Source organism: Juglans regia, chromosome 1 (genome assembly GCF_001411555.2).
Source record: "Juglans regia cultivar Chandler chromosome 1, Walnut 2.0, whole genome shotgun sequence".
NCBI lineage: Eukaryota > Viridiplantae > Streptophyta > Magnoliopsida > Fagales > Juglandaceae > Juglans > Juglans regia.
The window spans coordinates 2,039,120-2,052,321 of NC_049901.1; the positions used below are offsets into that span (position 1 = coordinate 2,039,120).

The 13,202-nt window shown below is 33.4% G+C and overlaps 1 protein-coding gene across 2 annotated transcripts; it reads left to right on the plus strand.

Annotated features, from left to right (window-relative positions):
- Nucleotides 1-3,740: 3,740 nt before the first annotated feature.
- LOC109006337 lies at nucleotides 3,741-7,669 on the plus strand. 2 transcript variants are annotated; one of them, XR_004800849.1, is made up of 3 exons: nucleotides 3,741-3,904; nucleotides 4,806-5,086; nucleotides 7,360-7,669. XR_004800849.1 is itself a non-coding variant. In XM_018985592.2 (2 exons), exons 1-2 carry the CDS (start codon nucleotides 3,823-3,825, stop codon nucleotides 5,045-5,047), a joined length of 324 nt encoding a protein of 107 aa, XP_018841137.1. In that variant the 5' UTR covers nucleotides 3,742-3,822; the 3' UTR covers nucleotides 5,048-5,254. The 2 variants fall into 2 exon arrangements, 1 of the variants encoding a protein (XP_018841137.1); XM_018985592.2 differs by lacking the exon at nucleotides 7,360-7,669 and having other exon boundaries at nucleotides 3,742-3,904; nucleotides 4,806-5,254.
- Nucleotides 7,670-13,202: the final 5,533 nt, after the last annotated feature.

Genomic DNA, 13,202 nt, shown 5'->3' on the forward strand with positions numbered 1-13,202 from the left:
TAATTCTAAAGGTTGACTTGCATGATTGACTGAGTTTGAAAAAGGTAAATTGTGACTCTTGGCCATCTCACAATCAGGGCAAATAGATAGCCTCTTATTAACTTCAACAGAAATATTATTGGAATTTAACACATGATTGATAGTGCGAAAATTAGCATGTCCTAGTCGACGATGCCAATTAGAGATGGAAATACGAACACCGACAAAGGCAGAAGAGGCAACGCGTTGAAGTGGTGGAGAGAAAAAAATCATGGTGAAACTCAAAATAAACATTGTTATCACGAGTAAATTTTTGGACAGAAATTAGATTTTTTGTGATTTGGGGAACAACAAGAATGGTATCAAGAACAAAAGATCTCGAAGGTGTGGATAAGGACGTGGTGCCAGTGTGTGTTATAGACAAACCTGAACCATCACCGACTTGGATTTGATCAGTGCCAACATAGTTTTCTCCACGTACATTGAGATTATTGAAATTGTTGGTCAGATGGTGCGTTGCTCCAGAGTCAACATGCCACTCTTGGTCAGACGGCTGCTGAGTTTGGTTGGTGGAGAGGTTGGCTTGTCCAGTTCGACGTGGTGGTGGGGGTAGAAAGTGAGGATCATAGCGCTTATAGCACCGAGAGGCAGTATGACCTGATTTTTCACATAATTGACACCACAAATCAGAATTACGGGGTGAGAAAGTACCTCTACCAGTGCCACGATTAGAGCTTCCAAAGCCACGCCCTCTATTGGAGCTGCCACGGCCACGATAGCCAGAAAAATTCTGCTGGCGTGCAGCGACATTGGCTGTCATATTCATAATTGGAGTGGACTGGGAATGGTGTGAAATGCGGGCTTCACAAACAAGCAGCATAGAGTATAGCTCCTCCATTGTCAATGGCTCAGTGCGAGCAGAGATAGTAGTGACAAGGGAGTCATATTCTGGTCCCAAACCAGCAAGCAGATAAGTAATGGTGCCATCAGTATTCAATGGTTGTCCAGCAATTGCAAGGTTGTCCGTAAGACGTTTAATATGCATGAAATATTCAGTTGCCGTCTGATTGTTTTTGCGAGCTGTTGAGAGTTGAGTTCGTAGTTGAATGAGTTGAGCCCTGGACTGAGAAGCAAAAGAGGACGTGAGAGCAAGCCAGACGTCACGAGAAGTTGTGCAGTGAGCAACCTGCGCAAGAACTTCATCAGTGAGAGAAGCATTGAGACAACTAAGAATTAAATTGTCTTGAGTGTCCCAAATGTCAAAAAGCGGATTTGGAGTCGTGTTGCCATTGTCGGCAACAATTTCCTTTGATGGTGGCTGGAGAGACCCATCGAGATAGCAAAAAACTTTTTGGCCTTTCAGATATGGAAGCATGGTGGCCTTCCAGGTGGGGTAGTTGGCACGGCTGAGTTTGGTAATATTGAGAGAGGAGGTGGGATTGAAGAGGGGAAGTTGAGTAGGAGGCATGATGAAGAGACGGGAGGGTGGGAATTTCAGAGAGAAGACGTTGGTCTAATGGCTCTTATACCATGTAAAACTTGAAGAACAATGGATGAGAAAATGCTCTGTTTTTCATATATCAGATATGCACACAAATGTTGCTATATATAATACAATTGGAGGGTCATCGTAAACATTCAAATTTTGAAATACAAAAAAACTAAATCCCAGATTTTCAGCATCCGATTCTTGTGCGTGATTTTCTCTTGTACTTCGGCGTCAGGTGCAGCATGCAGTTCGGCATCAGCATCTGATTCTCTTGTGCGTGATTTTCTCTTGTACTTCGGTGTCAGGTGCAGCATGCAGTTCGGCATCAGGTGCATATGTCTGTTACGTGAGTTTCTGCTTGCAGTTCAGCATGTGATTTTCTCTTGTACTTCGGCGTCAGGTGCAGCATGCAGTTCGGCATCAGGTGCATATGTCTGTTACGTGAGTTTCTGCTTGCAGTTCGGCATCAGGTGCACCAATAGAAGTGAAAGTTGTAGGGAACCTGAACCAGACCAAAGTGGTAAAGCATGTGCACGACATCTTTAAAAAAATATAAAATAAAAAACTTCTCTCTTTCAAGTGGAATCCTAAAATCTCTCTACCTTACATCCCTAATGTCATTTGCAACAATTGAATAAATGTCAATCGCATATGGGCTGAGCTCAAATGACTAGTTAAGGTTATAGTTTGGGTTTGGAATTATTATAAACTATAAGAATTTCTCATTAGGTAATGTTAGATTTTATTCACTCTCTTAGGATTCATTTGGTTTTTTGACAATCGTCAGCTCAGTTGAATTTGGTTCAGATTTAAACTTATTTTAATATTCAAATACCCCACTCTCAAAACACTTAACTCATATCAATTCAAAATATTTTTATACGTGGAACCTACAATCTTTTTCAACTTATTATAAGTATATATAAATTCATCTTAACATATAAACACATCTAAACTCATTTTAGATGGATATCATAAAATTCACTCTACCATCTTAACTCATTACTATTCTTAGAGAACTCAACTCAGTTCAATATCCAAACGCAATCTTTCTATTTTTAATTTAGGATTTGTAATTGAATTAGATGTCATTTGTAACTATGGGATAAAAGATTAAGATACGTATGAGCTTATATTTCAAATAACTAGTTAAGGCTACTGTTGATGTACTATGGAATTATTATAAACTACTGGAGCTTTTCTTCGTAGACAATTGCTTATTATTAAATTATTTATATCCTCTCCTGACATCGCAGTGGTTTATGATTCTCTTGAGTTTTAATTACGTCACTTGAGACCAGACATAGCATATTTATTTGTGTAATTTGTGAATTGTGATGGTTTGGTATCAAAGAGGATTACCTGAATGAATCCAGCTCAATTTTTTGTGGGACAATCAAATAACAAAGTTGTTTTTACAATTAATGCCTGTTTTTGCTTTCTCCTTGACTGTGTCTAATTCAAGTGTAGGATGATATTTTTTAAGAAATGATAAGTCGTACCACACATTTTTTTTAAAAATAAATAAATATAGAATTTATATAAAAAAAATTAATCTTTTATTGATAAACTCTATTTAAAAAAAAAAAATGCACAACAATTATATAATCCATAATTATATCTAACATTACTCTTTTAAATTTTAAAAAAACATTAGACAAAAATAATTTTTCTGAACTTAAAACTCAAACATTCCAATAAACCGTCTAATAATTTTTTCTGGAAAAAATTTCAATGGTAATGTGGGTATGTTATTAAGTTGTATATATATATATATATATATATATATATATATTTATGAGCTTATTCATCCAATAAAGTATAAGAAAAGAGAAATTCATAAATTACCATAGTTTTATGTGTTATATTAGATGACAAAATGATTTTAATTATAAAATAAATATAACATATATAGGATAGCATATTAATTTATGAGAAATAATTTATACAAATTTTAAATAGATAAACTTTATATAAATCCTTATAAAAAAAGTGAATTCTACATTAAAAAAAATATATTAAAAATTATTTTTTATTAATAAAAATTATTTTTTTACAAAGAATTTACATATACGTTATCTATTTAAAATTTGTACTTAATATTACTATAATTTTATAAAATTACGTAAAACTTCTCTTAAACGAATAGCCACGAGGCGGCCAACTGTAGAAGGAAAAGCTGACCCGTCAGCCAACATGGTGACGTGGAAATCGCATAGTTTGACGTGGGAGATGGTCATTAGCTGAGGACGCGTAAATTCCCCGCTATTTGTTTTTCTATCTTATTTTAATTTTCCAGGGGAAGGAGGCGAGGCTGAGAGTCTGAGACACAGGCCGGGAGAGAAGAACAAGACATGAGTAGAACCTCGATCCCTAGATCTCTGCAATTCCCTTTGCTCTTATTCTTGAGCTTGATCCATCTGCATTTCATTCCAGGTCTCTCTCTATTCATATCGGTGTCCTTGTTTGGATGTGTATGATTATTATTGCATTGTTTGTCAATTTCCAAATTCTCGAATTGTACATAATATTCTTCTGTCTTTTCTGGTAAAACAATGTACCCGATTTTTTAATTTTTTTTTTTTTGTAATTAGAACAATGAAAAAGGATTAGAAAGTAAGAAACTCAAGGGCCCGGTGTTTTTGGGTATTCCGAGTGCGATCTCTCGGATCAAACTTTGCCGAAGAGTACTTGGTAGCTTCAGTTGAATTACTAAATATAATCGAAAATAAGATGGTGAGTTTCCAGTAAAGTGCTGGATTTAACATAATTCCATAATTTTCTTCATAGTTTTTGGGATTAAATTTAATTAGTATATGGAATTGTTGAAAATATCATTGGTTCTCTTGTTAGCCATCAATAGAAAAGTTGGGTTAGATTTGGAAATTTTGTTATAATGCTGAAATAATTAAGCAAAATACGGATTTTTAGTTTTATATGTTCTCAATTCTATGCACAAATACGTTAAAAAAAAAAAAACGATGCAATTAGCTTGTTGAATTTATATCCTTTGCTTTTCTGGGAAAGGTACAGGTGAATTCTGCTTTGAAAAGCAATAAAAGTATTTCCAATGTTTGAACCAAATAATGGGTAAAGATTCAAAATTTTAGCTTCTTTGGTTTTTTCTTCTCTGCTATCATTGCAACCAAATATATAACTGCTATTTCGGATAGAATCCATATAACAATGCCACTTTCATTGTTTTATTCTGCTTCTCTGCAATTAGTTGGGCCTGGTTCAGGTGATGTTCTACTCTGGAAACGAAAATTACATGAAAAAAAATCAAATTGAAACTCAAGGTTGTTTTCTTTGTTTTTGGTTTTGTTTGTATCCTAAGGATTGGCGAATGACCCATCAAGTACCAAAAATGAAAATAAAGCTGCAAGTCATGGTGCTTCGAGTGGCTCTGTAGGACTCAAGGTAGTCATTGTTTGCCTTGGTTTGGTGGTGTTTGTTGGTTTTGCCGTGCTTGTATTCAAGATATGGAAAAAGAAGAAGAGAGAAGAGCAGCATGCCCGTCTGCTAAAGCTTTTTGAAGATGATGATGAACTTGACGTTGAACTTGGTATTCGGGATTGAGTTCCATTCTCATTCGTGTATTGACTGTAATTAAATGAGGTGCGCCTCATGGCTTCTATAATATAGTTTCACTGCTCTGTTAGTATAGGTCATTTTATAGTTACAGTTTTTCTGCTATGAATCTTTATTATACTATGGCTCGTAGATCTTCCAGTTGATTGTGCTTATAGGTGATCTAATTCAAGGGATTGTTTGTTTCCCAAAAAATGAGTATGTCTCACACTTAGACTATCTTATGGCTTTGCCTTTATGGTTCTCCTCGCTCCTCCCCAGCGAGTTAATGTGTTCACAAACTCTCTCTCTCTCTCTCTCTCTCAACATTTCCTGCTGGCAGCTTCCGCTAGAGCATTTTCCACTTCTACCAATTAGCCTACAATGTTAGGAAAAAAAGCACCATCTCTATTGTGCTTGTAAGAGAATAAACCATGTACCATAGACAAGCAGGGAAAAATCAGTTTTCAAAATATTAGAGAAATACGAATCCCTTCCAATTGTCCTTCCCAAAGTAGGTCATGATCATATCCCTTTCTTCAACATATAATCCACTTCAAGATAAAAAATGAAATTTTCAGTTATTCTAAGGTAGGCACGTTTTTGGAGTAATTTGCATAGTGACGATTTGCGAGAAATTTAATTGTCAACTTGCACGTGAGAAGGAAACAGTATATTCCGTCTGTTAATGAGTGTATTTAAGATCGCTAAGGTTTTGATAATTATCTTGGACGGCCTTGAGTTTATATTGATCTTGCTTTTCGGAAAGCTGGATGATTCTTTCAATCATGTCTATGAACATTGCCTTTTGAAGCATGCATAAGTCTGACTGTCTATGAAAGCATCTACTGGACAGAGTAAAACTGAAGGAATGGCACAAGGAAATTGTTATTGCTTTTCCCTTGGCAGTCATCTGAAACCTATCATATCAACACCTAATGGCACAGAAAAGTCAAAATCTTTTTTTTTTGCTATCTCATAGTGTTTGTTTAAGGAAATGGGAGATTAAAGAGGTTCTTACTGCAGAATCGGGGTATGGTGGATGACGTAAATAGGCACCTCTGTGTGTGATTGTGTTAAACCATCAAGGTTGGGGAAATTTTCCAACTTGCTTGATGTTACAGATAGAAACAGTCTTTTGTGTACTGACCATAGTTGAAAAGAGATTTTAGGTGGATGAGTTGCCATTGGAGATTAGCGAGGATATGAAATTAGTGCATTTGTCATATGATCTGGAGGTAACATATTTGAGCACAAGATGATCGGAAGTTGTCTAAGATAGTTTGGCTGGAGTTTTGAAGAAATTGGATGATGTGCTTCAACTTGAAACAAAAGCAAGGCCAAATAGAATGTGGACCAAAGTGGTGGCAAGAAACATGATAGTCTATGATTAAATGATGGTAGTAGTTAATTCTGAGGTGTAGTATCACAGTAAAGAATTTTGATGGGGAAGTTAGTATAAAATGAAAAGCATATAATTTTGTAGGTTAAATTTCTTGTGTTGGTTTAATGAGTGGGTTGATATGGACAGTTTGCCTTTTTTTCATTTTGGAAGTTTGGACTACAATTAAGAGCAATATGGTTCGTCCTTTTGTTTTCATTTATTTGGATGATTCTGCAGGAAAGGCAACTCATGTATAATTTACCCCGTACGTATAAGGTTATTAATTCAATAGCATACATCTTTTTGGAGAATTGAGCACACGTACGTGATCTAGTTGGAAGGCCTTTTAAATGATTGCTAGCAATATCACTTACATGAACACTCGATCAAGATGTAAACAGCCTCGACCCGTATTATTAGAAGTCTGCATTATTATTAATTCAGATCTGCAATGTTACAGCTTGTGCAATTAATTGACTGACTAATAAATAAGAATGCTGTCGTTGAATGTAAATAGGACTGAATCCTTCTATCGAGATCTCTATCTAGCTCGATACTGCATAAATTTAAGCCACGGAAGTACTGGCTCCTCCCATGCACAGATTGTGTAAAAATCAACAATATTGAAATTTAAGGCTGAGTAACCAGTGATTAGTGCTTGAGAGCTAGGTAAGCCATTCGATCCCGGTAGTTGAATTGATGTTGCATGGGCTATATATGCTAGATTAATGTTGTTTCTGTGATTTCTGAGGCAATTTATAATATCATCATGCTTTCTTTCTATCATCATGCTTTCTTTCTTGAATGCTAGATTCTCTGCATGTCCTTGCTATTGATCTCGCGCGTGGATTTGTTTCCAGCAGCAGCACTGCTTATCAAGATATTAGTTCGTATGAGCTGGCCATTAATTTTATTGTTGTTGGATTTCACTTTTCAGGTTCTCTTAAGTGGGCAATGTGCCTCATGAAGTGCATTCTATAGTTCTTGCACGTTCTGGGAATTGGAATGACTTTATACATGACTTGTTCCAGCTTCCAGCCAGTTTCCATCCTAGACTTACTAAAATTCTGTACCATACAATACAATGCTCCTGATTATAATTTTGTTGAGAAGACTTATATAATTATAATTTTGTTATAATTTTCTCAGAATCGCATGTCATTTCTGAGAAAGACCTCGAGTCGACGTTGGACATGGACTCTGAATGTTGTATGAACGGCAGACAAGCAGCGCATGTCTTTTGGAAAGGAAAAGGGCATTAATCTTTGTGGGACGCCACGTTGGACATGGACATCCTGTTGTTTGCATAAAACGTGGTATGTTAGTTGTGAATTAGCATATTGTCGATCGATTTCATCATAACCTCAGCTGTTCAGTCTCTCTCTCTCTCTCTCTCTCTCCGTTTTTTCTACCCCGGCCCTACGCCTCACAAAGGAATTTGTAGTACTCATGATGATTCAGAAGCAATAACATGCATGATAAATTCCACTCTAAAATTAAGCCATGTCGGACACATGATATATAAAATCCTTCACTCATTTCATATATCAAAACTACCCAACATTTGAGGATCAGATCAGATTGATTGGCCTATTCAACAGAGACATGAATGATCCTTCGGTATTCATGAGGTGACAACGTTAAAGGATGCAAACATTTTATTAGGTTCGAAGGGAAACATGAATTTTCCTTGTGTTAATTAATTAATTCGTAAAACAACAAGACACAAAGTGGTGTCAAATAAGCCATCAAATGAGTTCCCCGCTCTTGTGCACGTCCTAATCTATGAGCCATGCATGCATGTTTTGTCTGAAACCGAAGAGAATATTTGACTCTGTATCGCTACTACTGGGAAATACTTTTGACATAAAGGGATTGCGCAAAGGTAAATTTACAAACTAATGTAATTTGATGTAGTACGTCAGATTGTAAAGTTATTTTTATTGTAAAATAGATTTAACGAATCCTATGAAACCACATCAATTTGTGGGTTTACTTTTGTATAATCTCTTTGTGTATGTAGCAGTTATCTTAATTAAATAGATGTGGATCTTCATATTAATGCTGGTCATTTTATGAAGAAACACAGAGATCACGTACACATAAATTTCACCTTATATATATTTGTGGGTCAGATTAGTGAATTAATGGCTGGTTATATATAAAGCCAATGTGAATATGGGTTGGTAATTAGTTTGGCTCCCTATTAATTAATTAATCAGGGGCTTGATCAGAAACTTAATTTTCTGTTACAGATTTACAAAGCTTGCTCTTGGGCTAGCTGACTCCCAAAACATGATTGCAATTAAGTATCGTGTAAGCATGAGATCAGATGGATCTGATGATCTAGTTCTTAGCCAAACATATTTGATCTCCACAACGATCAAGCCAGCACTAGCTTACAGTGCGAATTACTAAACTGGGTCCTAATGAGAATCGCTGCTTCAGGACCACCCTGAGACCAGTACTGCTCTCTGTTTATAGAAGTTAACGCGTACGTTAACAACATCGTCTTGATATGGGAATTTACACCATTTCCAGCAAAACTACAAACACCTGAAACTAACTTGGATTGTTGTAGAAAAATATGAACGGCCCGGTCTTCACGAGGATGTCAAAAAAGTGCGTGTCGACGTTGTAATAATTAATTAGTTAATTAGTTGTTAGCATCACAATGACGGGGAAACCACAACTAAGAAAAAGTGCAGGAGCCAAGCACTGGTTAACTTACACGCAAACAAAAAAGGGTGACTCAAAAAATAATATTTGCATTTATATAATATGTAATTTTTTAAAAATATAAATAAATATGAGACATACATGATAAAAAAAATTAATTTTTTAATAGTAGACTTTACACTCAAAAAAATGCATGCGTGACACTTGTATAATTTATGACTGTATTTAACATTACTTGACTATAATATATATATATATATATATATATAGCAAGAATGTATATATCCATTGAATCAATATCTTTTTGGCTTATAATTTGCGTTGTTAAACTATTGCCGAGCGATTTGAGACAAATCAAACATGCTAATTGGTCGGTTGGTCTCTTTATCGATCTACGTTGTGATCAGAATCTAAGTTATTGATGGATCTTCTATATATATAAAGCAGCCCATGACTTTGCTACGTACGTACATGATATTTATTATATTATATGTAGCATTCTTAATTTTTAATCTAAAAAATAATGCAACATATGTAAATTACCTTACCAAACTACAACAAAAGAGACATTTCTTAGCGTTTTTACATTTGTTAAAAAAAAAAAACGATGCAATAAGTTATTTTTTCTGTCAGATTCGAAGTCGCCGTTGAATAATAGCGCGGATACATGAACATAGCGCGAGTCATGAACAGTTATCTGCAAAGGAAGCTGGATAAAGTACATGTTATCTCATGCACTATCTGATGGTTAGCCTATCCAATATTTATATATCATTAATTTGCGCTTAAATATTAGTTCCTAATTAAAAGCCTTAGAATAATAATTAAAGTATGAAGAAAATCCAGCTAATAATATTTGAGGTGCATGGGAGTTGTCAGGCCATTGATCAATGTCTGTCCCTTTCACTCGGAGAAAGAGAAAGAGTAACAAGAATGGAGAGGCACAAAATTCGACAGCCTAAGCAAAGTGCAAGACAAAATGGGAAAGACGATTGCTACCTCCATTATATTCGTTAAAAGAAGCTGGTCTGTAATCAGATATTCACGTGGCTTGCAATTAAGTCGCAACTTCAACATTCCCAAAGTTATTTAATTTATTACTCTTTAATGTTGTAATTTAATATCGTACGTAGTACAACTAGCTAGCTAGCTAGGATGGCTAAAGAAAAAGCTTTTTTAAACTTTTGCAAATTGCAATCCCTTAGATTAAAATTAGATGATGATCATTGTGCTAGATCAGATCTGGCTATATATATATATATATACTAGCAGTGTATGTACGTGCGATGCACGTTTACCCTGTATTAGGTTATTCTAAAATATAAACATCTAGTATAGAATAAGAGAATTTAATGATAAGGTCTATGAAGATAATATAATTAATTGTTTAAGTAAACTATAATTGTTTAAAGTCTCTGATAATAGATTTAGACAGACTATATGTTTAAGCAAGTCAGGAAAGTGAATATTACATAATTATTTTTTTGGTTACTGAAAGTAGAGTCTAAAACGACTAAATATTACATAATTGTTTCTTTTGCTACTGAAATGATTTTAGTTAATTAAAAATATTATGAGATTTAAATTATATTAAAAACTCTAATTATTTACATGATTTTAATTTTTTAAAATATTTAATAAAATTCTTTCATTTATTTTACTGTTTAGAACTGTTTATTACTGTAATTGTTTATTATTGTTCACGAGTAATGTTCAGTACTGTTTATTATTGTATCACATACTATAGCACTGTTAATTACTATTTATACTGGTTAGTAGTATTTATTATAAAAAAATCTTCACTGCCTTCTAACACTCTACACTCCATATTATTTTTAATTTTTATTATTTTTTTATCAAATATTTATTATATGTATAATAAATAGAAAATTTGAAATAATTTAAAAAGAATAAACTCACAAAAAAATTTTAAAAAAAATATTAAAAATTTAAGAAATTCAAAAAAATATAAAATGTAAAATGTGATAGAAGTTGTGTAGTAAAATTCATTTATTATTGTGGTACTGTTTATTATTGTTGTATATAGCCGAGATAATTTATCATTGAATATTCACAAAATTATTATTTTATTTTATTTTTCAAGCATCTTTTAGAGTATAAGTTTATATACAATATTATTTTTAATAAGTACGTACTCTATTTTATCAAAATCTTTAATTTAAATTTCAATTTTTGAAATTTTTAAAATTTCAATAATTGATTCTATATAATTATATAGGTAAAACTATAAATATTGATATAAGTATTTAAATATAGAAATAGATTTGTTGATAAAGTTTTCCTATATAAAAATTCTATATGTAGCCACTTTTATGTTTTATTTGTACATTTTATTAATGTAATTGACTGTGTTACAATTTTTAATATAATTTTTGCTGTTAGTTATATTATCTTGAACACATAAGATTTAAATTTTAAAAATTTATTTTTTAAATTAAATTATGTCATATAAATAATATATAATGTAAAAAAGAATAAACTCACAAAAAAATTTTAAAAAAAATATTAAAAATTTAAAAAATTCAAAAAAATATAAAATGTAAAATTTGATAGAAGTTGTGTAGTAAAATTCATTTATTATTGTGGTACTGTTGATTATTGTTGTATATAGCCGAGATAATTTATCATTGAATATTTACAAAATTATTATTTTATTTTATTTTTCAAGCATCTTTTAGAGTATAAGTTTATATACAATATTATTTTTAATAAGTACGTACTTTATTTTATCAAAATCTTTAATTTAAATTTCAATTTTTAAAATTTTTAATATTTCAATAATTGATTCTGTATAATTATATAAGTAAAACTATAAATATTGATATAAGTATTTACATATAGAAATAGATTTGTTGATAAAGTTTTCCTATATAAAAATTCTATATGTAGCCACTTTTATGTTTTATTTGTACATTTTATTAATGTAATTGACTGTGTTACAATTTTTAATATTATTTTTGCTGCTAGTTATATTTTCTTGAATACATAAGATTTAAATTTTAAAAATTTATTTTTAAATTAAATTATGTCATATAAATAATATATAATGTAAAAACCTTCAAATAATTTTTAAACTAATTCGAAATTATAATTTGAAACAGTTCAAAGTTCATGCAGAATAAATATTGAATAAATGACATTAAATAATTGACTTAAAAAATTCTAAAATCAATGAAGCAAAATAAATTATTTCAGTTATTAATTTACAGTATGAAATTAAGAAGTTAAAGAATCCATACTTTTGATACTTTTATGAGCAGCTTGTTGTTGGGATATCTTGTTTGCACTTTCAACTTCACGGAGTTCAACCTATGTAGAAAATTCAACAATATAATATTACAGTAAAAACAAAAGTATATTTGTAAAGGAAAGAAAAAAAAAATATTATTATTGAACATTAAATTGTAGGACATATAAATACTTAATAAATGTATTTAACACAATTATTTTTTCTTAAACTCTCTCTCTCTCGTAGGCGATTCCGCAGCACGGTGGTTCTCCTCCAGCGCTGCCCGACGCCGCCGAGTCCCGGCTATCGTCACGGCCAACGTCGGCGTGTTCTCCTCACGCCGGCGAGCATCCCTGACAGTTTCAATCTTCCCCACGCGCAGCCATGGTCTCCTCTGTGGAAGGAGAACCGAAATGGGTCTCTTTGATTTTTTTGAGTTTCCGCCGCCGTACGTCGACACCGACGGTCACGACCACGACGGAGGAGTCTCCCTCAAGGCGGCGACCATCCCAGCCGCCTTCGAAGTGGGCCACGCGCAGCCCTCCGTCTTCCCCACGGAGACCGAACGGAAATGGGTTTCACCCATTTGTTTCACATTACGCCGCCGTACGTGGCCACCGAACCTCACGACCACCACCGACGAGTCCCCTTCAAGGCGCCGACCATGGCACCCACCTTCGGAATCCCCCACGCGCAGCCTCCGTGTCCCTCACCGAAACCCACACGGAGAAAGAAGAAAAAAATATGCGAGAATTGTTCTGTAAATTTGAAGTGTTCTGTAAATTTGAGATGAAAGTGTGTAGATCAGATATCTCATCTCTTATATGTAAAGATTAGATATTTATTTTACG

What these genes read in the sequence shown, in the direction of transcription:
- LOC109006337 (XM_018985592.2), top strand. Translation starts at nt 3,823, where the DNA reads ATGAGTAGAACCTCGATCCCTAGATCTCTGCAATTCCCTTTGCTCTTA. An exon ending in CCATCTGCATTTCATTCCAG is followed by an intron (nt 3,905 to 4,805) that starts GTCTCTCTCTAT and finishes TTGTATCCTAAG; the next exon opens with GATTGGCGAATGACCCATCA.